Genomic DNA, 26,277 nt, shown 5'->3' on the forward strand with positions numbered 1-26,277 from the left:
AAACAAACTGTAGCTGAAGTCATGGGGGAGGGAAGAGAATTGTTGGATCAAAGCTAAAAGAGATACCATCAGCCTGTAAAGGACTCTATATAAAACCATGTCTAAGATGAGAAATTATTCATTGTAGCCAGTTTGTTTAATGAATCCAGCTTACTTTGTGTGCTTCCTATGATTGCCTTAGGAATCTGCTTCGTTCTGTTTATTGTCCCTCTCACCACTTAAAATACACCTTTTCATTGTTCATAAGCTTGTTTCTGCATTGTAATAGAAACAGCAGTTTAGGTAATTTCTAACTGGGGGTGTGGGGTACAAGAGGCTGTGCACACCTTCCTTCACATTGAGGAAGGAGGCGAACTTCATGTTACTTTGGGTCTGTACCCCAAGGGAGGGCGAACATCTGGGTGCTGCAGGAAATCCCTTAAGCGGAATCTTCCCAGAGCTGAACTTAATGTCTGGAGCCCTGCCTGTGTGCTTTGCTGGAGGGGGCTTCAGAGCCTCGCTCAGCACGACCAGGAAAAGCTGATTCAGAAGGCTGGCTCAGGGTATCCTAAGCACCTCAGTGGGCATTGTGGGGTCCCAAACCATCACCCGTGGCACAGAATGGCTGATTCCTGTGCCCTCCAAGGTCTGGCCATGTGCCTCAGAGAACTGTGTGCTTCTCTGTTCAGTTGGGGCTGCAAATGGTAACTTCAGTTCCCATTACCTGGAGTTCTGATCACACCACCTCAGGGCCCTGGAACTGGTATTTCCAGGCCAAGCAGATTTCATGTCTTCTAAGCCTAGTTTTGCAGACTATTTATAGGAGTCCCACTGTTCAGGCTCATTAACCTTTCCAAATCTTTTTCAGGGCAATATCCATGCAGGAGCTCCTGGGGGCAGTCCCGTCTTGCTCAGGTACTGCTGATAGCTTCCTGCGTGTCATGCCTGTGTTACCAGTGGTGATTCTGGGCACAGTCAGGAAAAATATGGAAGCAGTTTCATCAGTGATTAAAACACATGCCCTGCCCTGGGTCAGACTGTCCTTACTATGAGGTGAGCTGCAATTACGTCACATTAGCAGCACATGGTTTAGGATGTGTTAGAAAAGACTCTCCCCTCTGAGCAGAAGTGGCAGGCAGGGCTCCCTCTATTTTTCCACTCATGAGTGGAATAAATTTTGTTCTGCGCACCAAAGCATGTGTGGATGTGCACTGCCCACAGAAACACAGGCTGCCAGCTGCGGTGACTGGGGGCGCTCTGCTCATCAGCTGGGTGGCAGCTGAATCTCTCCTGTGTGGCTGCCCAAATGCTCAGCTCACAGGGAACACCGGTTGCAGGCTGGCTCTCCCTCTCCATTTCTAAATGCCTGAGGAGGTGCTGCGCCACGCCTCCTCTGTGCTGCCTGCTGCAAAGCCACCTTTCGTCACAAGCAAACTGATCAGGCTCCCTGCTCTACCGACGACATGTTCAGCCTGCCACCAGCACTCATGATCTCCTCTGCACAGCACAGTGCTCTCAGGTTTGAGCAGTGCTTGAAGTGGAGATTTCTAAGGAAAAAATTGAAACTTCTGCAGGAAGTGGTGTTAGACCCGTGTCCCAGCGGAACTCTAGCTCTAGTAATTACACTCTTTACGGCTACTCCAAATTCCCCATGAAATTCCAGTTAGCTGCAGGATATGTACGGCCCCAAGCAGCTGTGCTGCATTCTTGTGCAGCTGTGAAACAGCTGTTTCCTTCCACCATCCCAGAAGGTGAGTTGAGTCACATGCACAGAGTAAAGCCCTTGGGTAGGGCTATAGACTCTGTCTTAACGTTCTTGTCTCCCGTACTTGGGACTCTCCTAATTACACGATTTACCCACCTCTTCCTCCCTCTCCCACTACAATGATCAATGCAAAGCTCAGAAAAGTGGGTTAGCTCTTTGTTCTACCCCCTTCACAAGCCTTTCTCTCCAGAGCTGCTGGGTTCAGTAAACCTTTGGGGCTGGCTGAGCAGCCCTCTTCCCTTTGGCCCATGGTCTTAGTTCTGTTTATCAGCTGTCCAGAGGTGCTGGTTGGGAATCTTATTTCCAATGCAGGATGTTCTCTGTGCTGATCCCAACCCCCTCCAGCATCATCCTGCAGTAAATACCAGCACCCTGTGGAAACAACTATGCACAAACCTCTGATCACCGAGACACAACACAGACACAAGTACACAAGTTCCTGCAATCCTTTCACCCTCAGAAGAGGTGAAAGTGATCAAGAGTAGTCAACATGGATTCACCAAGGGCAAGTCCTGCCTCACCAGTCTGATTAGCTCCTATGACGAGGTAACTGCGCCTGTGGACATGGGGAAGTCAATGGATGTGATATACCTTGACTTTAGCAAAGCTTTTGACACAGTCTCCCACAACATTCTAAGGAAGTACGGGTTGGATACATGGACTGTACGAGGGATAGAAAACTGGCTTGACAGGCAGACCCAATGTGCAGTGGTCAATGGCTCAACGTCTGGCTGGCAGTCGCTTTCAAGTGGAGTGCCCCCAGGATCAGTTCTAGGGCCAGAACTGTCCAACATCTTTATTAATGACCTGGATGAAGGGATGGATTGCACCCTCAGCAAATTCGCAGATGACACTAAGCTAGGGGCTCAGGTAGATACATTGGAGGGTAGGGACAGGGTCCAGAGTGACCTAGACAAACTGGAGGATCGGGCCAAAAGAAATTTGATGAGGTTCAACATGGACAAGTGCAGAGTCCTGCACTTGGGACAGAAGAATCCGAAGCACTGTTACAGGATGAGGACTGACAGGTAAAGTAGCAGTGCAGCAGAAAAGAACCTGGGGATTACAGTGGATGAGAGGCTGGATATGAGTCAACAGTGTGATTTTGTAGCCAAGAAGGCTAACGGCATATTGGGGTGCATTAGGAGAAGCATTTCCAGCAGATCTAGAGAAGTCATTATTCCCCTCTACTCAGCACTGGTGAGGCCACATCTGGAGTACTGCGTCCAGTTCTGGGGCCCTCAGTATAGAAAGGATGTGGATGCATTGGAGAGGGTTCAGTGGAGGGCAACGAAAATGATTAAGGGGCAGGAGCACATGACCTACAAGGACAGGCTGAGAGATTTGGGCTTATTTAGTTTTCAGAAGAGAAGATGGAGGGGTGATTTGATAGCAGCCTTCAACTTCCTGAAAGGGGGCTCTAAGGATGATGGAGACAAAAGCTCATCCCCTAATAAATTATTTTGTTAGTCTTTAAAGTGCTACATGACTGCTTTTTTGTTCTCAATGGTGACAGATGACAGAACAAGGAGCACTCTGAAGTTATAGAAGGAGAGGCGTAGGTTGGATATTAGGAAAATCTATTTCACCAGGAGGGTGGTGAAGCACTGGAATGCGTTACCTAGAGAGGTGATGGAATCTCCATCCTTAGAGGTTTTTAAGTCCGAGCTTGACATAGTCATGGCTGGGATGATTTAGATGGAGTTGGTCCTGCTTTAGGCATGGGGCTGGACTAGATGACCTCCTGAGGTCCCTTCCAGCCCTAGAATTCTATGATTCAGTGAGGATCAATGTACAGAGACAAAGCAAAGACCAATAGCTTCTCATCATCGTGAACAAAAGATGGCAAACAGCAACAGAGATCTCCCTGCAAAATATCAGTCTCACTCTGACCACGTACAAGCCAGGCATACTTCCTATGACTTGGACAACCTTGCAAACTAGAAATTGAATGGAATTTAATAGCACAAAATGCAGGGTCATGCACCTACAGACTGACAATAAGATTTTTTTCTGTAGCAAGAATGTTTTTCTATAGCATCAGTTGCAAGCATACAAGAAGAGAAAGACCTTGCTACATCAGTAGATCACACAACTATGAGCCCCAGCATGATGTTTTCATGAAAAAAATGGCTAATTGAATCCTCCGATGCACTAGGCAAGATATTTCCAGTGGAGACAGGGAAGTGCTGTTTCTATTGTACACGGCACTGGTGAGAACTCATCAGGAGTCCTGTGTACGGTTTTGGTCTTCCACATTTAAGACAGATGAATTAAAACTAGCACAGGTGCAGAGAAGGGCTGCTAGGATAATAAAAGGAATGGAAAACCTATCCTATGGAAGAAGACTTAATGAGCTTGGCCTGTTTAGCTTCCCCAAAGGAAGGCTCAGGGGAGCTATGACTGTGCTGAACAAATACAGTTGAGGGATAAACACCAGGGATGGAGAGGAGTTACTCAAGTTGAGGGCCAATGAGTGCACAAAGAGGCATAAACTGGCCAGCGACAAGCTCAGGCTTGAAATTAGATGATGTTTTTTTAACTATCAGAAAAGTTCTGTAATAATCTTTCCAGGAGAGCAGTGGGGGCAAAAAACCTAACTTGTTTCAAGACTGAGCTTGAATCATGTAAGGAGGGGAGGGTCTGGAGGGATCCATTATAATGGCATAGGACCCACCCACAACTGCTATTAGCAAATATCCTGATGGCTGGAGATGAGACCAGACAGAAGTGGGACTCTGAATGATGGCACAGAGTTCATTCCCAGGCCACTGGCTGCTGGGTCACCTCGGTATGCCCAGGGAACAACTGATCACCACCTGTGGGTGGGGAAAGGAATTTCCACTGAGATCAGATTGACAGAGACTGGCAGGGGTAGGGGGTTTGCACTTTCCACGCCAGTCTGGGGCACAGACGCCTTGCTGCTTTGAACCGCCATTAATGGTGGTGTCTCTGTGACTTGACCACCTTGCCAGGATCTGAGGAGGTCAGTATCTCAGTTAGAGGTTGGGGTCTGTCACAGGAGAGGGTATGGGAGGTACCCTGTTCTGGGTGGTCAGACTAGAGGACCATGACGGTCCCTTCTGGCCTGAAAGTCTCAGTGTAAGATAAAACAGGGCATACTTGCTATGTGACAGACACATGCTGCTCGTCCCTGGCCACCACAGCAGGGCCCACAGCCCATCCATGGTCTGAGAGAGAGGACCTGGAATCAGACCTGATGCCTTAGCCAAAGTCACCCCAAAGGCAGGCTGCGAGTGAAAGGCAAGCCTTGTCACAAAGCAGACACTCGCTTCCAGTGTGCTGCCTACTACATGAACTTGGCAAAGGCACAGCAAGTGTTGCTAAGACACAGCCACCCCTAAGCACTAGGTAACGGGTATCCAGGGAAACAGGTTCCTGGGGGTGGTACAGGAACACGCTGACCCTGAGCACAGTACGGCCGGGAGGGCAGAATAAATGACAGAGCTGTTTTGTTCGAACCAGCAGGTACCAGGCGTAGGGTGGGAACTCACCGTATCGGAGCGTGACACATACGCTGTTTGTATCAGTGTGTAACACAAATGTCATGGGGTGGAGGGGGTGGGGCAGCAGAAAGGCCCCGTGCTAACAGAGCGGGTCCCTTGTAAGGGGCACACACAGCGGAGTAGCCCCATAACCACTGAGCTGGGCAATTGGACTGGGCTTCAAGGGCCAAGAAACCCAGCTGGGTCTTCCCCACCCAGCCACACCTGTGCTCGTTGTGTGCGATGCTCTGAGCTCCACCAGGCCAGCTCTCAGCGTGCGGCAGAACACGCATGCACACCAGGTGCCAGGTGCTAAGACATGGCTACTTTGCAGCAAAAGCCCTGTGGCACAGCCATGGCTGGCCAAGTCTACTGACTTGGGTGCATGCTGTCATAAAGCTGCAATGGGGCAGGGTCTCAGAGATCAGGCCTAGCCCAGAAGCCCCACTAGCCCATGTCAGCTGACCCAGGCTCTGAGACTTAGTGCCAGGGGAGGGTGACCACAGGCCTCAGCTACTCCCCAGCGCTGGGCACCATGCTAAAGGTAGACCTTCACCGAGCACTGACTCCAGCAGAGGGGCTGGAAGCATGCACAGGCTTCTCCACTCCAGGAGTGCTGCCATGGCCTATGAAGGTGTGAAGGAACCACTAACAAAGAACGGGAAGCGACTGTCTAGGAACCAGCACTGTGGAAAGGGACATAGGGGACATAGAGGACAACAAGCTAAATATGAGTCAACAGTGTGATGCTGTTGCCAAAAAAGCAAACATGATTGTAAGATGTATTAACAGGCATGTTGTGAGCAAGAAACGAGAAGTCATTTTTCTGCTCTACTCAGTGCTCGTTAGGCCTGAGTTGGAGTACTGTGTCCAGTTCTGGGCACTACATTTCAGGAAAGATGTGGAGAAATTGGAGACGGTCCAGAGAAGAGCAAAAAGAATGATTAAAGGAAGAGAGAACATGAGCTAGGAGGAAAGACTGAAAGAACTGGGCTTGTTTAGTTTAGAAAAGAGAAGACTGAGAGGGAACATAATAGTGGTTTTCATGTACCTCAAAGAGGGTTACAAGGAGGAGGAAGAAAAATTGTTCTCTTTGGCCTCTGAGGACAGGACAAAGAGCAATGGGCTTAAACTGCAGCAAGGGAGGTTTAGATTAGACGTTAGGAAAAACTCCCTGCCTGTCAGGGTGGTTGAACACTGGAATAAGTTACCTAGGGAGGTTGTGGAATCTCCATCAATGGAGATATTTAAGAGCAGGTTATACAGACGCCTATCAGGGATGATCTAGATGGTGTTTGGTCCTGCCAAGAGGGCAGAGAACTGGACTTGACGACCTCTTGAGCTCCCTTCCAGTTCTAGTGCTCTGTGTTCTCTATTTTCTGGGGGTCGACCTGGGCTGGCCTTGCATCTCCCAATGGTTTATGACCACCATGACCAGGGAGTTGGGGGCATGATGGGAGTAAAGTCACTCATTTCCCTTCACCAGGAAGAAGTCTTTGTACTCCACCTGTTTAGATTTGGGGAAACGGAGGAGGCCACTTGACACAGAACCAGGGAAATCCTGGGCATTCAGTCGTGGAGGGGTCAGACTGCCCTGGCCTGAGCTGCTTGACCCAACACCCAAAAGAGGGTATCCTTGGACTCCTTGAGTTCCTCTACCAGTAGGTTTAAGTTGGTGGACACCCTCTTAAAGAATTCCTGGTAGACCTGAGCATTGTCTGGGACACCAACAGGCACCATGATGGCCTTGTCTAGAGAAAAGGAAGAGGAGGCCTGCACCGTGGAAACCTCCTCAGGATGGGGGAGGCTGAAATTTGCATCTCTACTGCCTGCTCCACCTGTGGGGTGGGGGAGCCTTCAAAGCTCTGCGTGCCGGAAGGTGTTCAGCAGTGGCAGAGATGACCAATAGTGTGATTGATGTACCAGCTACCAAACACGTACCTGGGACAGGACACAAAACCTCCAAGGTTTCAAGAGCTACCACTGAGGCAGCCAGGCCTGCAGCCACTGAGTTGTATGGGGTCCATCTGTGGTATCAGAAGCATGAGATGAGGTGTGTGCACTGCATGCACCAAGGCTAGGTCTGAGGTTGGGCTGAAAGAGTGTGTGGTGCCAGCAGACAAGGAACGAGAGCTGGCATCAGTGCAAGACTGAATGCTTGTCACTGAAACCTATACTCTGGACAGGACAAAGAGCAATGGGCTTAAACTGCAGCAAGGGAGGTTTAGATTAGACGTTAGGAAAAACTCCCTAACTGTCAGGGTGGTTGAACACTGGAATAAGTTACCTAGGGAGGTTGTGGAATTTCCATCGCTGGAGATATTTACGAGCAGGTTAGACAGACGCCTATCGGGGATGATCTAGATGGTGTTTGGTCCTGCCAAGAGGGCAGGGAACTGGACTCGATGATCTCTTGAGGTCCCTTCCAGCTCTAGTGCTCTGTGACTCATCTCTGACCACTCAGCACTGCTACAGCGCAGATATGCTTTCTATAACTCGCACACAGTGCTGGGTAAAAGACCCCTATCAGCACAAAATCTGCTCTGCTAATGCACCAAGTATCAACCTGTGGAAAGGGAGTCTGGCTCCTAGACAGGGTGCACGGACCTTGTCTTAGTGTAGGCAGGAGATTCACGCTGGAGCCACTAGCTTTGTAAGCACTGAACAGCACGCGTGTGTGGAGACTGTTTTTCCAAAGGGGACTTGGATGCATTGGAAAGGCATTGCTGTCTCTTGGAGAGAATCACAGGCAGGCTGGAGCACAGGGGAGCCCTGTGAGAGGACCTTTGGAAGCCGCTGATGGAGAATTTCAGATTCACAGCCAAGTATTTATTTGTGCACAGAACTGGCCCATGATGGGGATCATCCCAAGGGATTCTTTCACTTAGGTGCCATAAGCAGTGTATAAACCCCTCTACAGAATAGAATTTAATGCTCCTGGGAATTTTCTCTGCTGCCATGAGTTTTGTTGATGGAATTCTGCGGTAGATGCTGGGTTCTGTAAAAAACACAGAGATCTCTGCCCCAAGTGCTGCCACACGAGGTGATAAATGCACCAGGCCTCCAAACCTACAGCATCCCCTGGATTTACAGCCAGTGAGAGCCACAGAATAATTCCCCAGACAAAGGCACTTGCTGTCCTTGGCGTCTGTAGTCCTGGGACACTTTCTGGGCACATTTACAGGTGCCATGATCAGACCATCCCCAGAACAGCCTCCAGAGATGACTGGGACAATGTGCCAAGTTTCTCCATGGTGATTAGTGTGCTCTAATAATCTGCTCAAACCCACCAGAACAGGGCAGTAGGAGCAGACCTCAAATCTTCAAGACAGGCCAGATGGGGCTCCCAGCCAGGGTGCTGAGAGCGGGGGTGGGAGAAAGAGTTGGCAAGCCACCAAGCTGAAGGGAGAGGGGTAGAGGGAAACAAGACACAGGAAGGAAGAAAAGCGAGGGGTATCTCGAGCCTGCAAGGCCAGCCTGCCTTGCACACAACTTGGGGCACAGGCAGGCATGCCAGGAGGGAGGAAGCGGTGCTGGAGGTGCCCCTGGGCTGAGGTAAGTGGACACACCGAGCCGTGCACAGGTCCAGTTGCTCTTTTCCCCTCTGACCCAGCATTGAACTGCACCCTCTGGGGGCACTGACCTGCCCAGTCACACTCCTCAGAGCCTCGCTCTCACCTGACAGCTGCCCTCACCATGCTGAGAAAGGCCACGGTGCAGTGGCTGGAGAGAAGCAGCGCTGAAGAGGCCATCCTTCTCCTGGGACAGCTGGTGTGAGCTGGGGCAGAGAATCAGCTCTAGAGGCCATGCTCCTACCCAGAAAGCCTATGCTAGCATGGAGCTGTTCCCCCAGGGGCTCATACAGGCAGGGGATCCCAGGGAGCGGTACCCCCAGTGCCCACGCAGGGGATCCCAGGGAGCGGTACCCCCAGTGCCCACGTGGGAGATCTCAGGGAGCGGTACCCCCAGTGCCCGCGCGGGGGATCCCAGGGAGCGGTACCCCCAGTGCCCGCGCGGGGGATCCCAGGGAGCGGTACCCCCAGTGCCCACGCAGGGGATCCCAGGAAGCGGTACCCCCAGTGCCCGTGTGGGAGATCTCAGGGAGCGGTACCCCCAGTGCCCACGTGGGGGATCCCAGGGAGCGGTACACCCAGTGCCCACGCGGGGGATCCCAGGGAGCGGTACCCCCAGTGCCCGTGTGGGAGATCTCAGGGAGCGGTACCCCCAGTGCCCGCGCGGGGGATCCCAGGGAGCGGTACCCCCAGTGCCCACGCGGGGGATCCCAGGGAGCGGTACCCCCAGTGCCCGCGCGGGGGCTTCCAGGGAGCGGTACCCCCAGTGCCCGCGCGGGGGCTTCCAGGGAGCGGTACCCCCAGTGCCCGCGCGGGGGATCCCAGGGAGCGGTACCCCCAGTGCCCGCGCGGGGGATCCCGGGGAGCGGCACCCCCAGTGCCCGTGCGGGGGATCCCGGGGAGCGGCACCCCCAGTGCCCGCGTGGGGGCTCCGGGGGAGCGGTACCCCCAGTGCCTGTGCGGGGGCTTCCAGGGAGTGGTACCCCCAGTGCCCACACAGGGGCTCCCAGGGAGCGGTACCCCCAGTGCCCGCGCGGGGGATCCCAGGGAGCGGTACCCCCAGTGCCCGCGCGGGGGATCCCAGGGAGCGGCACCCCCAGTGCCCGCATGGGGGATCCCAGGGAGCGGCACCCCCAGTGCCCACGCGGGGGATCCCAGGGAGCGGTACCCCCAGTGCCCACGCGGGGGATCCCAGGGAGTGGCACCCCCAGTGCCCGTGCGGGGGATCCCAGGGAGCGGTACCCCCAGTGCCCGTGCGGGGGATCCCAGGGAGCGGTATGCCCAGTACCCGTGTGGGAGATCCCAGGGAGCGGTACCCCCAGTGCCCGTGCGGGGGATCCCAGGGAGTGGCACCCCCAGTGCCCGTGCGGGGGATCCCAGGGGAGCGGTACCCCCAGTGCCCACGCAGGGGATCCCAGGGGAGCGGTACCCCCAGTGCCCGTGGGGGGGATCCCAGGGAGTGGCACCCCCAGTGCCCGTGGGGGGGATCCCAGGGAGTGGTACCCCCAGTGCCCGCGGGGGGGATCCCAGGGAGCGGTACCCCCAGTGCCCAGGCAGGCACTGTTATATAGTTATTTCTACAGGAAAAATGCCAAGCCAAGAGGAGGCTTACCGAGATCCCTGGTTCCAAGGAGTCTGTGTTCACAATAATGGGCGCAGGGTTAGCCTGTCAGAGACAAAGACAAAACCAGGTATCACACAGCTGAGCTCTGAGTCCCAGCGCCCCAACCCACGCCCCAGGCAAGCAATGACCCGGTTCTTAGCGGACCAAGGAGCAAAGAGGCAGTGTTCTCTGCACACCCCGCCCCACACTCCCAGGGGTGCCCGAGGACGTCTCCCTGGTTGGGCCAGGCCCCTCCTGCCACACCTGGCAAGACTCTCTCAGGCTTTCCAGGTGCTGCATGCAGCCAAGTAACTTGCCAGGCCCTGAGGAGCTCAGGTGCTGTGGCCCAGGCAGTGAAGGAAACAGGCCCCATCCCTCACCTCTGTCCCAGCTTCAGACACACCACCCCTGAGTCCCAGGCTCTGGGAGCCAGTGGGAAGCCACTTCCAGCCACCGTGGAGAGGCCCCACTGTCCTGTGCCATAAGCTGTGGGGGAGGATTTGGGAATATCCCAGTTCCAGTCCCGGTTCTGCTGCCAATGCACTCTGACCTGGGCTGAGTTCCCCTCCTGAGCACACGGGGCATGAGGGGCTGTGAGAATTAACCCAGCAATACGTGCATAGTGCACAGCACAGCCAACTGCTCAGGGGAGTGGCAGCTGCATTCCTTTCACAAACTGCTGTCCTCCCTGGTAAGGGCGTGGGCCCAGGCCAGGGGGGCCCCATGCAGACCTCACAGCCAGGCTGTCGCTGGGATCTCACCCAGAACTCCTGGCAGCGAGGGGCTAGTTGAACTGGCCCTCCCAGCGGGCCTGGCCACTCTTGCTCCAATCACTGGGCCAGAGCGTCCATGTTCCAGCCCTGGCACTGCCTCCCCGGGAATTCAGCTCTGCCGAACAGCCAGCCAGCTGTGGAGCTACCAATAACCAGCTGGCCTCTCTGCACCAGCCTCCCGAAGGCGACCACCACCAAGTGCTGGAGACGGACCATGGCATTCAGTAATGGGAAACAAAGCAGAGGAGCTTCCATTCCCTCAAACTACTTGAGGGGTCCACAACCCCTGCCCCCAGGGCAACACATGCACCCCCTCCCCCAGCACCCTACAGCGTCCTCCCATGGCCCCACCCAGAACTCTCCCCAGGTGGTCCAGGAGCCTCCCTCCTCCGCTTGTCACCAGGTGGGTTTCCCCCAATCACCATTAACATCGCTGACCTGTGACCTTGTGGCTGATTTTAAAATAACCTTATCAACTCGGTGCCTTCCAGGCTTTAAAGATCCCACCCTCAGCCCTAGACAAAGAGCTTCTCTAGCTCCTGCTGGGTCTCCTCTGCCTCTGGCACAGTGTTTGACAGAGGAGAGCCTACACGTGTGCTGGGGCAGGCCTGGCCAGAGGGCGGTGGTGGGATGCAGCAGCAGTGCTGGGCGGTGATTGTGTCCTGAAGACCTGGAGCACAGGCCAGAGGAGAAGCCCCATTCCCTGACCCAGAGTCAGAGCCGGGTGGGCCATGTAATTCACAGTGAGCGTGTGGGTGGGAAAGGACTGGCCCAGTTGCTGAGGGCTGGCAGGGGAATAAGGCCATCAGCAGACAGCAGGAGGTGAGCTGCAGGTGGCAGAGAGTGGGGACGTGAGCCCTGCAGAGGGGGAGAAGAACTGTGACAAAGCCTGACTGCCTTGTGTGGTTGGCAAGTGAGAGCTGTGCTGGGAGGTGCCACCTGCCATGTGCCATCCCCTCGAGACACACCAGGCACAAGCTTTTTCTCCCTGTTCTGTGCCAGGGAGTCACCACCTCCAGCCCTGGGCTTGGGCTCAAAGTCTGGCACAGCACCGGCAGGACACACCCAGTGACAATGGGCAGACCACATGACAACTAATGATGGCCTCTGCCATAGGCCTATTCATGGCACCTGCTGCCCCCAAAACTGGTGCATGGGCCTTGGTGCTGATTCTGCGTCAGCTCTGCTGAGGAGCTGTCCAGCAGCAGCAACATGGAACCCAGCCCAGACCAAGGAATTCCACTCCTGCCCTTTGCCCTGGGACACGGCCTGCTGCAGGCCTGGCCTCCTCCTCCTCCCCTCAGACCGGTCTAGAGACCTGAGAGGGGCAGGAGGCACCCAGCGTGTTCTGGGTGCTGCAGGCCCTCTGCAGCTCTGGAAATACACACACACACGCACACACACACACAGTCATCCCTAACACTGAGTAAACAAGGAGCACAGCTTCACCTGGGCCAAACCAACACACCTGTTAACTAGCTGCCAACACTGAACTCCTTCCCGTGGCAGAGCTCAATGATCTAGAGAGGGGATCACACACTGTCACACAGAGGTCCCAGGTGGCTCCTCATCTCACAAGTTCCATAGCTGGGCATGGTGTGGAGACAGCACACTCCCCTGACTCGCACATGGCCACCACTGTCCACTACAGGGGCCTGTCTTTCGAAGCATTGGGCTGGGTGGTCTGATCTGGGGAGGCAGTTCCTATGTTCCAGCCACAAGCAGTGCCGATGCGCTCCCAAGAGCCAAATTAAGCCCTCTGCCACCAGAAAGAACAGCTGGGTTGACCTGGATTGCAAGGCAGTGAAGGGGAACATCTCACAAGATGACTCACACTCCAAAATAAGAGACATTTTACAGAAGTATCAAGTTCAGAAAGTTCCTCTGCAAACGTGTGCGCTATCGAAGCCTCCACGCTTCCTGACATGCACCTCACACCAGAACAAACCTACTGCCCCTCTTCCTCTTCCCACACAGCTCCTGTCCAGCCAGGCCTGCCTGCCACTGCTTGCTGGCCCCTTCTCCTTGCGCCCCAGAACTGGTGCTCTCCAAGATGCACCTCCTTCCTCTCTGCTCACAAGCCCCTGTGCAATAAGAACAGCTGTTCTCTTCCACCAACACACACATTCAAAGATGGAATGGCCTAGGGCAGGTAGAGTTTCATGCCATCTGTATCCTCCTGCTGCCTTAAAAAAAGACAAGTGCAGATTACTACATTCAGGGAGGCAAACTCAAACACACAACTATCACGTGGTTAATACTGGGCTGCGCGGCCTGCAAGAGCCCCCGCTCCTGCCCCGGCCAGCTAGCCCTCTTAGACCTGCACTGCGTGCCAGGCTGACGGGGGCACAGGGAAGAGAGACCTGGGCTCTATCAGGGTCTGACTGGCACTGCAGCACTCTAAGTGAGGGAAAGGGTAACTAACCTGCCCTCCCAGACAGCCACCAGGGAGGAAGCCCTGTCCCCTGCAGCCATGAGTAACTTTGAAGGAGATCTGGGAGCCTCTAGATTGAAGACCAGGGACATTGTGGGGGCTTGGCCTACCCACCATCTGAGCTGGGGACCATGATGAGGTGCCACTCCAGATCCACAGGATGGGACCTGCAGGAGACAGGCCACCCGACTAAGGGGACTCGAGGATATGCCCAAAACCAAGCAAACTGGTTGGAGATAGCCCAGGGCAGTGAATTTAAACTCCCTGCAGGGAGTGCTAACACACATAGGAACCTGGGCTGGGACCCAGTGAAGAGCCTGGGCCTGGGATCCCCACCTCATCACCAGCCTTACAAAGTCAGGCCCCACAACCAAGCAAGCTGCTGGGAGCCATGCATTCTAACCCCTAGGCTGTGCATCCCTCCAGGCTGCTGTTACACAGCAAAACTGCAGAAAAGTGTCTGAGGTTTCCAGCAGATCACAAAGTGAAAATGAGTCAACAATGTGATTCTACATGCATCTGTCAAAGCGGGTCTTTGCCCACAAAAGCTTATGCTCCAAAAAATCTGTCAGTCAGTAAGGTGCAACAGGACTTCCAGTTTTTGCAGATACAGACTAACAGGGCTACCTCTCTGATACTGATCAATGTGATTCTGTTGCAGAAAAGGCAAATTAAATTATATAGTGTGTTAACAGAACTGTCATATGTAGGACATGCGATGTGACTGTCCCACTCTACTCAGCACCAGGGAGGCCTCAGCTGGAGTACTGTGTCCAGTCTGGGGCAACGCGTGTTAAGAAAGAGCTGGACAAACTGGACTGAGTCCAGAAGACAGCAGAGGTTTAGAAAACCTGACCCATAAGAAAAGTTGAAAGAACTGAGCATGTACGTTCTAGAGATGAGAAGGCTGAGGGCAGAACATAATAGTCTTCACGTACGTTAGGACTGCTACAAAGAGGACAGTGATAAAACCATTATGTGCCCTCTGGTAACTGTTGTTTTTGAGATGTGTTGTTCATGTCTATTCCAGTTAGGTGTGTGTGCAAATCAGCACCTGTAGGGTCAGTCCGGGTGCCCCCTGGAGTTGTGTCTTCTTGACTTCCACAGAGCCCTGCCACCCTGCTCTCTCATCTGTTCTTTCTTGCTGGCTACTCTGACAGAAGGGAAGGAGGGTGGACACTGGAACAGACATCCAGCCAGGCGATTCACAACACTGAGTGAAAAGCCCTGCCTCTGTGGTCCTGAGGAGCCTCCTCCGCTGCCCCTAGAGAGAGGCGCCACTGCAGGTCCTGACTAAGGAGATGCTCTTGAGAGAGGTCCCTAAAGAAGAGTGGGGGGAGAGAGCTGAGGAGATGGAGGGAGGGATGAAAACTGGATTGAGTATCCCCTCTCCACTGTGCTGAGCACCCCTGGGTCCGATGTGATACGGGACCATGCCTCTGAGATGCTCCCCTCACGACCTGTGTGTGCGCTTGGAGTCTTTTCGGCACCAAAGCAGATGGCACCAGGGCACTCTGTGCCAAAGAGATGGTGCTCGGTGCAGATCTCCCAGTCCCAGGTCTGACTGCGGGCACTACGGACATTCCTGCCTACTGTCTCTGGAGACATGAAGGAACTGAAGAGGGGCAGTTCCACAGGGCTCTATACTGGGCACCATGGAGGCATGAATCCACAGGGTGCCCAGACCAACCCTACAGGTGTTGCTACAGGAGAATCTTCTGCCTGCCATGCACACGTGAGCACATGTACCTAACTGGAATACACATGAACAAGCACTCGAAGAACAATTGTTCCTCATGGCCAGGAAGTAATCTGCTCAGTTTGCAGCATGGGAGATTTAGGTTTGAAATAGGAAATACTTTCTAATTTCAAGAATAGCTAGGTACTGGAACAGGTTACGTAGGCAGGCTGTGGAATCCCCATTACTGGAGTTTTTAAGAAACTTGTCAGGGATGATCCATGTATACTGAACGCTACCTCATTGCAGGGGGTTGGAACTTACTGAGTTCCTTCTGTCCCTACCTTTCTCTGGCTCCATGGCAGAAGAAAAAGGGGAAATTCAGTGACATTTGCGAAGTGGCCGTGCTCTTCACAGAGCACATCACATGGAATTCATTGCTGTGGGTACCGCAGAGGCCAAGAGTTCAGCAGAATTCCAAAAAGGTTACATATGTACGCATAGAAGAAGAGAGACAGAGTTAGTGAGAATATTGAATGTTACAAAAAGAGCTTTGGAAAGGGTATAAACCCTTCCCCTTTAGGCCATCAGAAAGCCTTGAAGTAATGGAAGGTAGGAGAAAATGGAAACTTGTGATCTCAGTGCAGGAATTACTTAATGCGTCTGTGGTCTGTGTCATGCAGGCCAGGCTAGACGACCAGCATAGACCTTTCTAGCACTAAATCTATAAAGTCTGCCCTGGTGACATACTGTTCCATTACCACCTACTGCTGGGTGTCTTGTCCCAACCTCTGCCACATCTGGTCCCAGCCATAACAACGTAACGATGGCCAGACTGGGTCAGACCAAAGGTCCATCCAGCCCAGTACCATGTCCTCTGACAGTGGCAAAAGCCAGGCACCCCAGAAGGAATGAACAGAACAGGGAATCAACCCTTGCCACCCATTCCCAGCTTCTGGCAAACAGAGACTGGGGATGGGCATTGATGGACCTAACCTCCATAGCTTTATCTAATTCTCTTTTGAACCCTGTTATAGTCTTGGCCTTCACAACATCCCATAATATTTGGCTTCCTGGAGTTGCTCCACGCTGGAGGCAAACAGAGAAAGGTGATCATGAAACACTTTGGTTCCCACTGCTTCCACAGGTGGGATCCCACAAGCCAATGCTGATTTTTTCATGTCTGAGTTGTGCGAATTTCTAACTTAGAACTCTCCTTGCACTGCCGGTGGGGAACTGACCACAGCAAGTTGGGGGCGGGGGTCTGCTCTTACCCAGAACGGTTCTGATGACACAATGGAGCAGGAGGTGATTCACTTGATGAACTCACCTGTGCATTCCCATCCCTCTTGTAACTCCAGCTACTGATCACAAAGGGCTAGATTTTGATGGTGGTTAACTTGCCTTCAGCTCAGACAAACAAACCCCTTTCCAAGTGCTTCCCTTGAACGGCGCTCCCACATAAAGCAACGCCACACTTAAGGTGCAATGTCTTGGGAGTGAGGGGGCTTAGAAGTGAGCACCATGTCCCCACTGCAAAGCTCCCCTTTCTGGCACTACTGAGTGCTCACATCTGACCTGGGTAAATTGTGAGGTAGTGCAGCTTAAACCTGGCACTGGGTGAGGTCTGCATACCATATGCCCAGTATCTCAGACCAGTGCAATTCTGGGAAGAAGTTTCCCATTTTAGAGTTTAAAAAAGCAATGCTTTTATAGCTGGTGGTTAAAAACCCATGGTGGCTGTTTGAAATTGCTCACAGGTTTGGAAGGCTGGAGGCTGTCTCAGAGGAGCTGGATTGGTGGCAGAGTGCAGAGGAAGTGGCTGAAAGTACGTGCCATTTAATGCATGGCACCACAAAGTATTGCTGGCACTCACAGTCAGTGCTTTGTGAGCCTTCTGTAGGACAGTGCTATCGAAGGGAAAGCCAACGGGGCTCTTACGTAACCAACTGATGTCCCTCAGGAAGCCCCTTGCTGTATTACTAATCCTGAAAATCACAGCCCCCCTGCTCATTGCTACACAGTGGCTAGCCTGCTCACTGTCTTCTTGCTCTCCACGCACTGAACAGCCTTCCCAGTCATTCCATGCTATGGCTTTTTGCATTGGAAAACACTTCTAGGAGCGCAGGCTCCCACTCGGACTCCAGCAGGGACCCAGCAGAACAGCTGCTGAAAACAAAGCCACGTCCCAGCAGCATTCCAACCCCTGAGAAATTCCTGTTTGCTCCTGCTGGGAGCTACTCCAAGGAGCCGAGTATTATGAGAGGTGTTCAGTGCCTACTCACCAGTGATTTTGCGTATGCAGGGATCCTCATGGCTGTACCTTGCCCATGTTTTCCAAAAGTCTGACAAGTCACAAGAGGGCTGATTGCCTTCGCTGGGCCCTCTAGCAGCACAGAAAGGGCCAGGACTGCCACTATTGTTTGCTGGGCAGCAAGAAGATGCTAGTGAATTGTCTTTGTCCTTGTAAGTAATTTGTGCCCTGGGGAGCAATGTGGTCCCATGCGGAGAGGAGAGGAAACATGAGCAGTGCACTTAGATCACACTCAATGGGGCTGTCAGAGCTTCTCCAGCAAAAACACTGAACCGCATTGTTGTTGTTCACTGGCCCTTGCTGGCACGCTTGGGGAACTACGAACGGAAGAATGGGTCCTGCCCTCCAAAGCCCACCGTCCTGGGCAGGCGCAACCCAAGCAGTGCAGGCAGACAGCTGAACACCCTCGAATCCCACTGAAATCGACAGGCGCTGTCTGTGGTCAGTACCCCGGGTATCACGTCAGCAGCCTGCCGCCCACGCCCGTGGGCGTTTGAGGGGCTGCAGGAGCCTTGTGAGGCTCTCTGTGGGGCTCCCTAGGAAATGCCAGGGAAGGCGGGGGGAAGAATCCCACACCAGCATTCCAGTGAAAGGGAGGAAGACCCCAGTGGCCTTTCCCATCCAGTGAGGTTTGACAGCTGCCATCTTGGCTGACAGACTGGAGGCCAAATAGCTTTTCAGTCTGGGCTCCAGAGTCAGGCTCCTTAGCAGACTCGCGTGCCTTGAGGCTCTGGCACAGAGTGACAGGCGCATACCAGCTGAGGGCTGCATCCGGAGCTTTGTGCTCATGCAGGAGAAACAAGAAGTTAACCTGACCCGTCTGTTTTCCCCTGGCAGTCTCTGCATCTCCCCACACGTGACTGAACCACCTCCAGCGGGGAAAGCCAGGTGGGCTTCTCTGTTTCTTTACTCTGGTCGTCTCAGGGGTCCCTGACAACACAGACCAGGCAATGGCTTTTCAAACATCTGACGAGGAAGTTTGGTGTCCCTAGCTCAGAGCTGGAAGGGGGGATGGCTCCCATCCACAGGGAAGATGGTGCCACAAGCAATCCTTTGGCACCCCCGTCACAGGCCAAGCTTCCACACAAGTGTATGAACATTTTAAAACGGATGGGCAAGCGCACTGGTGTGTCAGCATCACAGAACCCTGCAGGCTGTATGTCACACAGCTTCATGGAAACGCTGGTCTGCTGGCAGGTCCTCCCTGTGCCCCTCACTCTGTGCCTGCTGTAGGTAGGGGGGTTTCTCACTGTTTAAATTCATTCATTTCCCAGGAGTGAGCCTCTGTCTCTATGCAACAGCACACCGGGCTGGCTTTCCTTTAGCAGGAGTCACCCGTGCATCCTGAGCTTCTCATTTGTTTCTGTCCTCTGCTGAAGCTTTGCTCAGAGAATTCATTCCCCACCACCTGACCTACCACGAACGAGTTCCTTGGGCTGCCAAGGATATTCACTATTACTGTGCCTGGGACAAAGCCATTCCTCCCTGGTAAACTCAGTGAGAGCCAGGATGGAATGACGTGCCCATCAGAAAGGTGATAAGTCCCTCCAATTCCTTCCTTAGGAGCAGGCTTGCAAATCTGGGACAGAGCTCACCAAGGTCCTGCTCCTCTGTACTCCAGCAGTGCTCTTACCTGGCTCTTATCTCCGACTTGCACCACTGGTTTTTCTGCAGGATAAGGGGCTTGTCTGGATCCATCAGTCTCCTTTCTAGGTTAACTGTAAGGCCTCCTACAGTTAGTTAGGGGAGTCATACTGTTACTTCAGGTCAGAGGCCTGGAGTTTGAATGTGGAAGCTGCTGCAGGATGACTCTGTGTCTAATGATACCCACCACTCGGTAACCCTCCAAGTCAGAGTTCGGTTTGCACTGATGTTCTCTGCGCGTCTCTGCACTTCACTCTATCAGAAGACATGCTTGTCTCTGCCCGCTGCACTGAACTCTGTGTTGCGGGGATTCCACGCTGCTGTTGTGGAGAACCCCAATGCCTTGCCTGCATGCATTACGTTCAGAGGCTTGGCAGGCTCTTCATCTGCCATGCCCAACATGACAGTGGATCTTCTCCTTCCTTCTCATTCTGGGAGAATGCAAAATAAAAGGTGAAATCTGTATTTCTCCAGGGGAGTGGAAAGAGCAACTACCACATAACCCTAGAGTGTGCAGTGCTCACATCTCTCGGGCCAGCCCTTCGGAGAACGCAGATTTATATACTGTTTCTACGCATCTGGCTGCCTGGTGGGCTAGGAAGGCTGCTAAGAAAAGCTGCCTCTCACACTGAGTAGGTCCCTACAGTTCCAGCTCACATTCCCTGGGCCTCTCGCAAACTCTACACTGCACGACTGCCTGGGCAGTCTGATCTCTCCATGCTCAGCTCTGGCTGGGACAGGGTCATTGCCTGCAAATCTCAGGAGTGGCCTTTTATTACCTGCTTAGTCTCTGTTGAAGAGCTGGGGAGGACAGAACTATCTGTGCTTGCCAGAGCTGTGCAAACTCCCCAGACAGAGAGGGAGAGCTAAGGAATCCCATGGAGCTGAAATAGGAAGGGTAGCATGAAACCGAGCAGAGGAAAACCGAAGCTGAATGCAGGACATTTTAATGCAATGAACAGGACTGGAGCACAGGCCTGCAGCAAAGTGTGGGAAACACTTTCTCACGACTGGGCCCAACAAAACCTCCTTTGGTCTGGTTTTTGTTGGGCTTGACAAATGTAATGCCAGGTTGAGGCCACTGAACACAATGCCAACAGGTACAGGGGTGAAGGCCAGCCTGCAGTGGTAAAGGAATGCTGCCGACTCGTCTGCTAACCCAGCCCCAACCTCCCAGTCTCAGTGAGTCTGAAGAGGAGCCAACAACTAAGGCCTTTACCCACTGTCTGCCTGGAAATGGCAGCAGGAACCAGGGGAGGGGAGAGAAGATAGGGCAGCGAGTTCCACCCTGGGTCTTGTCTTTGCAAATCCTGGCTTGCAGTGGAGCAGCGCTCCTGCAGCTCTCTGCACGTGATCACAAGCTGTGCACCGCTGCTAGGCTACGAGCTCAGCCACGCACCACACTTACATTATGTTACGCTGGAGTCCGTGCGGCTGGGGTTGGCGCACGTGTCCTAGCTTCTCTCGCTGACACAGCTAACGTTAGCAGTGAAGTCAAAGTGGAGCACACAGCAGACCGGGGGGTCCCACTTCCTTGAAGCCTGGATCCATATTCACTGGCTTAGCCTATACCAGAGTCCACTCGGCTGTGTCTTCACAGCCAGGCATACACTTACTCAGCCAAAGCCTGTTCTCCAGGTCACCTTCCCTGGATACTTCTCCCTGTAGCTCTGCGCACAGTCACCGAACTCACTGAGGCAAGGACTGCCTTTTGTTCTGTCTGTACAGTGCCTAGAACCATGGGACCCGTGGGCCAGGACAGGGCTCCTTGGTGCTCCCACAACACAAACAAACAATAGACACATCCCACTCCCCCCAGCTTTCCTAATGCCCATCTTTCATGCCAGAAATCTGAGATATGGGCAGATATCTTGAATCTGAAACTTAAGCCACACACTCCTTTGCACTTAGGTTGCATTCACTCTGCGGCACAAATCACTGTGGACTTAGTTTTAAATATCCCCAGTTCTGTGCAAAACAGGAAAACATACAAAGTTTAAAATGTTCTCAACTGCAAGAATCTTGACTGGGCTGTTATGCAGGGTTTACCATTCCGTAGCATGCTTTACAGCTTTCAATCTGGGGGCTGTTAAGGAATGGAAGAGATCTCTGCCCAGCAGAACAGGGCAGACACAAGATTTCTCAGGCAAATGTAGTCAGTTTCTGCAGCCTCTAAGTTATTAATTTTAAAACAAGTAAGGCAAGCAGTTTTGAACATGAAACTTAAAGGCCTTTCTCCATAGCCTAATTCCTAAATCCAGTTTTCACAGGTGCTGTGTACTCACAGATCTTTTTTTGTCTGAACAACTGCCCTGTAAAATTGACTCTCTTTTTAGCACAACAAAAACATTTTGTGCTACCTGAACCACTCTCATGCCAGGGTTTCTCCCTTCAAAACAAACCAGCACACAAATATAGAAAGAAAGAGGGGATAAGGGAGGCTGTTTAAAACACTAATTTTTAAACTTTCTGAGCTCACGGAACACCAAACAATTTTTATGTGAACACCTATGGAAATTTTCTTAAAAAAAATTATGTCAGGCCAAAACAAACAAACAAACAAACAAACAAACAAACAGCAACATATACAACATAAACAAAATGAAGTAATTTCATCAGGTATCACAGCAAGGAAGAAGTAGCATTGCATCTGGTTTTAATAACCAAAAATATATCCCAACAGTGTATAACATCAAAAAAGCATCAGACAGTGGTGGCACACCTACAAGTTCCGTGGAATGTCATTTAGGAAACACTGGTTTGAAGGGCGGAGTTTCAAATACTACATTTTCTTTTTTGTTCTGCTTTGTTTTTTTTTTTTATTGAAGTTACTGAATGTTAGGAAGCATCCTTTGGGTGCTGTAAAAGCAAACCAAGGTCCTGATAACAGAACTTCCAAACCAAATGATTGCTCACATCCTAAAAGCCCTATCTAACCCTCACTCCAGGCAGCCTTGGTGCTTTTCACCTTCACACACTTCTAGGACTAGTAGTGGTAAATAAACTTTTGACATTCTCACTTTAAGTTGCAGACTGAGATACTTGCATTTGTTAAATGTTGTATTAAGAGCTTTTTGCCCATTAAAATATTTGCCTGTATTTATAACTACAGCTCCAACTTCACATTCTTCCTCTCAAACTCTGTCTTTAGTAACCATAGTTTTATAGATGACAATCAATAGATTTTGCACAGCTCTTTTCACCTATAGCTCGCAGATCACCGTGCAGTGAAAAGGTGTTATACCTGTATGCCAGATGGAAAAGTTAAGGCAGGTAGGTGCAAAGGGGTCAGTTGTCCCAGGGCCCAGCAATTCAAAGGGGTTCCAGACCCTTTAAACCACTGACAGAACACTGCCTTGCACACTCCACACAGCTCTGAGGTCAGTGGGGCGGGCACATCATGGTCTGGGAGGAGCTGAGGGTTGCGTGCTCCTAGCCCTGCCCCTTCTGCCAGAGCTCCTGCCCCTTCCAGGGGTGTGGAGTGAGGCCCCGCACACACACTTTGCCTGGGGTCCATAGGGCTGCCAGCTCCCCTGGTTGAGGCAAAAGGAAATTATGTGACTTGTCCAAGATCACTCACCAGGCCCCTTCATAACTCAGACTAGAATCCACCTTTCCATCCTCCTAATCCAGAGTGCCTTATGCAATCAAACACATTGAGCCCCTGCACACCACCACATCCCAGGGAAGCACTGTGGCTAAACACATCTCCACCCATGCTCCCACACATCATCGTTGTCATCAACAACCATGGGCTCAGCGCCCACTGGCGGCCGATGCCTCCCTGACTATTTATTTCCTTCCTTCCTTCCTTCCTTCCTTCCCTGTCCAGTGTGGAGTGTCTTAGTTCTGTAGACTAGCTCTGCACTAATCTACTATATCATCTACACATTCTCTGTGGGATCTGCTCTCCTATTCGAACCATTCATTATGCCGAATACCAGGATCTTGACTTTTTGTTTGTCGTTCATTCTGCAGATATGTCTGAATAGCTGTAACTTCCATTGTATAACCTTCTGCAGTAGGTTCTCCTTCAGCAGTATCTTCCTGTATAACTCTTTGATGGTGGCCTTCTGCATCCATCCTATTCTCAGGATCTTTCTACAACAACTCCTCTGGAATGGCAATATCCTTCTCTGCAAATCTTTCATTAATCACCCATTATTCACATTTGTACAACATGCTGCTGAACACACACGTTTTCAAGATGCCCAGCTTCATTCCTAAGCTAATCACTTTGCTTTTCTAGATCTTATCCATCGCCTTCAAACTCACTCTGGCTTTCGCTATTCTAATGGCTGTTTCCTTCTTATAGTCTACATCATATGTTACGTTGCTCCCCATATACATTAACTTCTCTGTGTTCTCTAGTTTGACCCCGTCTACACTGATCCTCCTTCCTATTTCCTTACCTCCAAATGCCATTGTTTGCGTTTTATCGATGTTCACAATCAGCCCGTACCGCTTCCCTTCCTCGTTTAGCACCTGCACTCACATTCACCCTCACACACACGGTCCATTTGATAAAACCATTTGCTTGTTCTACGTAACACCCAGTTCCTGGCTTAAGTGTCTATTTTACTGCATGTCTGGATGCTTCTCCTTTGCCATGAGGGCCAGGATGGCCCTGACCTACCTGAGTGACCCTCAGATAGTGGTCCCTATCTGCAGTGATTTGGGCAGCTGGGACAGCTCTTTTCTCTTGCTCGCTTGGCTTTGCTGCTTGCCTATTACGAGTGCTCTGCGTGGCATCATTGTGCAGATTCTGCACGGCAAGTTGGGCAACTCTCCGAGCTTGCCAGTCTCCTTGTGCCACCCACTGGTGTCTGGGACTCACACCTTTCTCAGCCAGCAGGCTCTATACCATGGGATCCAGCTTGGATTTACACTTCTGACAATGCCTTACACATGGGGGTTGATTTACCCTTTCTACAGCTTCATGACAGGACTTGGCTCGGCACTTCCAGTGCCAGTATACCCATCTGTTTCCCCATGTGTCACAGTGTCACGTCAAAGGGCCAATGATGCTGCAGCAGGAGATGTGCTTTTGAATGGAGTTATTTTGTTGTAAGCAAGACATGAGAAGTAATTCTTCTGCTCTACTCTGCATTTACTAGACCTCATCTTGAGCACAGTAAGGGTCTCAACATTCAAGTGTTTGCAAGCGGCTGCCAGTGGCCGCTTCCACAGGGCCCCAGGGTGGACAGTGCTGGCAGCTGCTGTTTCCCAGGGCTCTGGGCAGGGAGTTCTGGTGGCTGCCGCTTTCCCGGGCTCTGGGCAGGGAGACCCAGCAGATGTAGCTTCCCCAGGTCTCCGGGTAGGAGCCCTGGCAGCCGGGCTCCAGGCAGCAGCCGCTGCCATACAGTACTGCACTGTATTCGCGAAATTCAACATTCACCAGGGTCTCAACATGGAACGCTTGCGAATGTTGAGACCCTGATACTGTGCCCCACTCTGGGTGATGTCAGGAAAGATGTGGAGAAACTAAAGAAGGTCCAGAGAAGAGCAAAAGAAATGATTCAGGTGTAGAAAACGTGGCCTATGAGGATAGAGTGAAAGACTGAGGTTTGTTTAGTCTGAAAAAGCGAAGGCTGAGAGGGGACATGACAGTTTTCAAACACATAAAAGCTTGTTACAAGGAGGAGGGAGATAATTTTTTTCTCCTTAACCTCTGAGGATAGGACAAGGAGCAATGGGTTTAAATTGAAGCAAGGAAGGTTTAGGCTGGACATCGGGAAAAACTCCCTAACTGTCAGGTGGCTGAGCACTGGAATAAACTGCCCACGGAGGCTGTGGAATCTCCATCACTGGAGGCTATTAGGAACAGGACAAACACCTGCTAGGGACGGTGCAGGTAATACTTGGTCCTGCCTCCATGCAGGGGACTGGCCTAGATAACCTCTTGCAGCCCCTTTTATGATTCTGTCATCACCGAGGGTGCACTCCTCAGAGATTCAGCATGCCCCCAATTCTCAGCCCCTTGTAGTGTCAGCTCTGAAAGGACATCGTTGAGCCAGAATCGCTTTCTCCCTGCAGATGAACCTTCACAATGAACTCTTCGGCTCCCCTGCCCTTCCCATGCAGATCACACAGATGTGTTAAAACACAGGAAAGGCTTGTCTTTAAGGAGTATTATTCCTGCCAGAAACAGCAGGGATCCCTGGCATTAAACTTTCAGGCCCCTCTGTAATAATGGCGTGGTGCAGACTTCGGGTCAGTCCCAGGCTGCCTTACTCAGGTTTTACTCAGGGAAATTCATGCAGGCCCTGAGAGAGAACTGTCCTTGACCTGGAGTACCGTGCTCGCCAGAAACTGATTCAGGGAATAGCTCCTAGCTTACCTCTCATATGAAGCACATGGAGGACATTAGACAAGCAACAGCAGTGACCAGTTCCACAATAGACTACATGCTCCAAGTCAAAAAGCACACAGAAGGAGACCCAGAGCACATCCTGCCCTGGTGCGTGATGGTAACACAACCTGATAACTCTTGCAGGGCAACCACTTCTCTGGCCTGACAATCTTCGGAAGCACCATCTCTCCTGAAACCTGCATCTTATAGGAATCTCTCCTGCCTGGGGCCCCCTCCACACTCCACTTACCACACTGCCCTGCACCTGAATTGTTCCATGGCTTGATTGGACAAGAAAGCTGGTCCCTTTCCTTCCCTCTTTCCTCTCCTCGTGGAGCCCAGTGACGTTTGCTTTTCTCCCTTTGCATCTTATTCTTGGCTGAGCTCTCTGCTCCCATGGATTCAAATACCATCTTTATGCCAATAATTCACAAAATTAACCGCTCCTCCCCATTCCCAGGCAGCTCGCTAATACTTTCCGGAGGATATCCGACCATCATGTTAATGGGCCTGGACAGTATAAAGGAGTACGGTATAAAGTAGCAAAATGTCACTGAAGTCAATGGAGCAGTGCCAGGATTGGAAGGGAAGTGTGAGACTTGGCCACATCCAAATGGGAAGACTTCTTGAGTGTCTGAACTTTGCCTGGCCAGGAAG

The 26,277-nt window shown here is 52.1% G+C and overlaps 1 protein-coding gene across 3 annotated transcripts in view; it reads right to left on the reverse strand.

Annotated features, from left to right (window-relative positions):
• DLG3 (discs large MAGUK scaffold protein 3) overlaps positions 1-26,277 on the reverse strand; it is a 181,051-nt gene that overhangs the window by 99,578 nt on the left and 55,196 nt on the right. For all 3 annotated transcript variants that reach the window (XM_075008117.1, XM_075008115.1, XM_075008114.1), the window contains exon 5: positions 10,435-10,488. In XM_075008117.1, the coding sequence (XP_074864218.1) occupies positions 10,435-10,488 (54 nt within the window). The remainder of the gene's footprint in view (positions 1-10,434; positions 10,489-26,277) is intronic.

The sequence above is a fragment of the Carettochelys insculpta genome, chromosome 13 (genome assembly GCF_033958435.1).
Source record: "Carettochelys insculpta isolate YL-2023 chromosome 13, ASM3395843v1, whole genome shotgun sequence".
In the NCBI taxonomy this organism is placed as follows: domain Eukaryota; kingdom Metazoa; phylum Chordata; order Testudines; family Carettochelyidae; genus Carettochelys; species Carettochelys insculpta.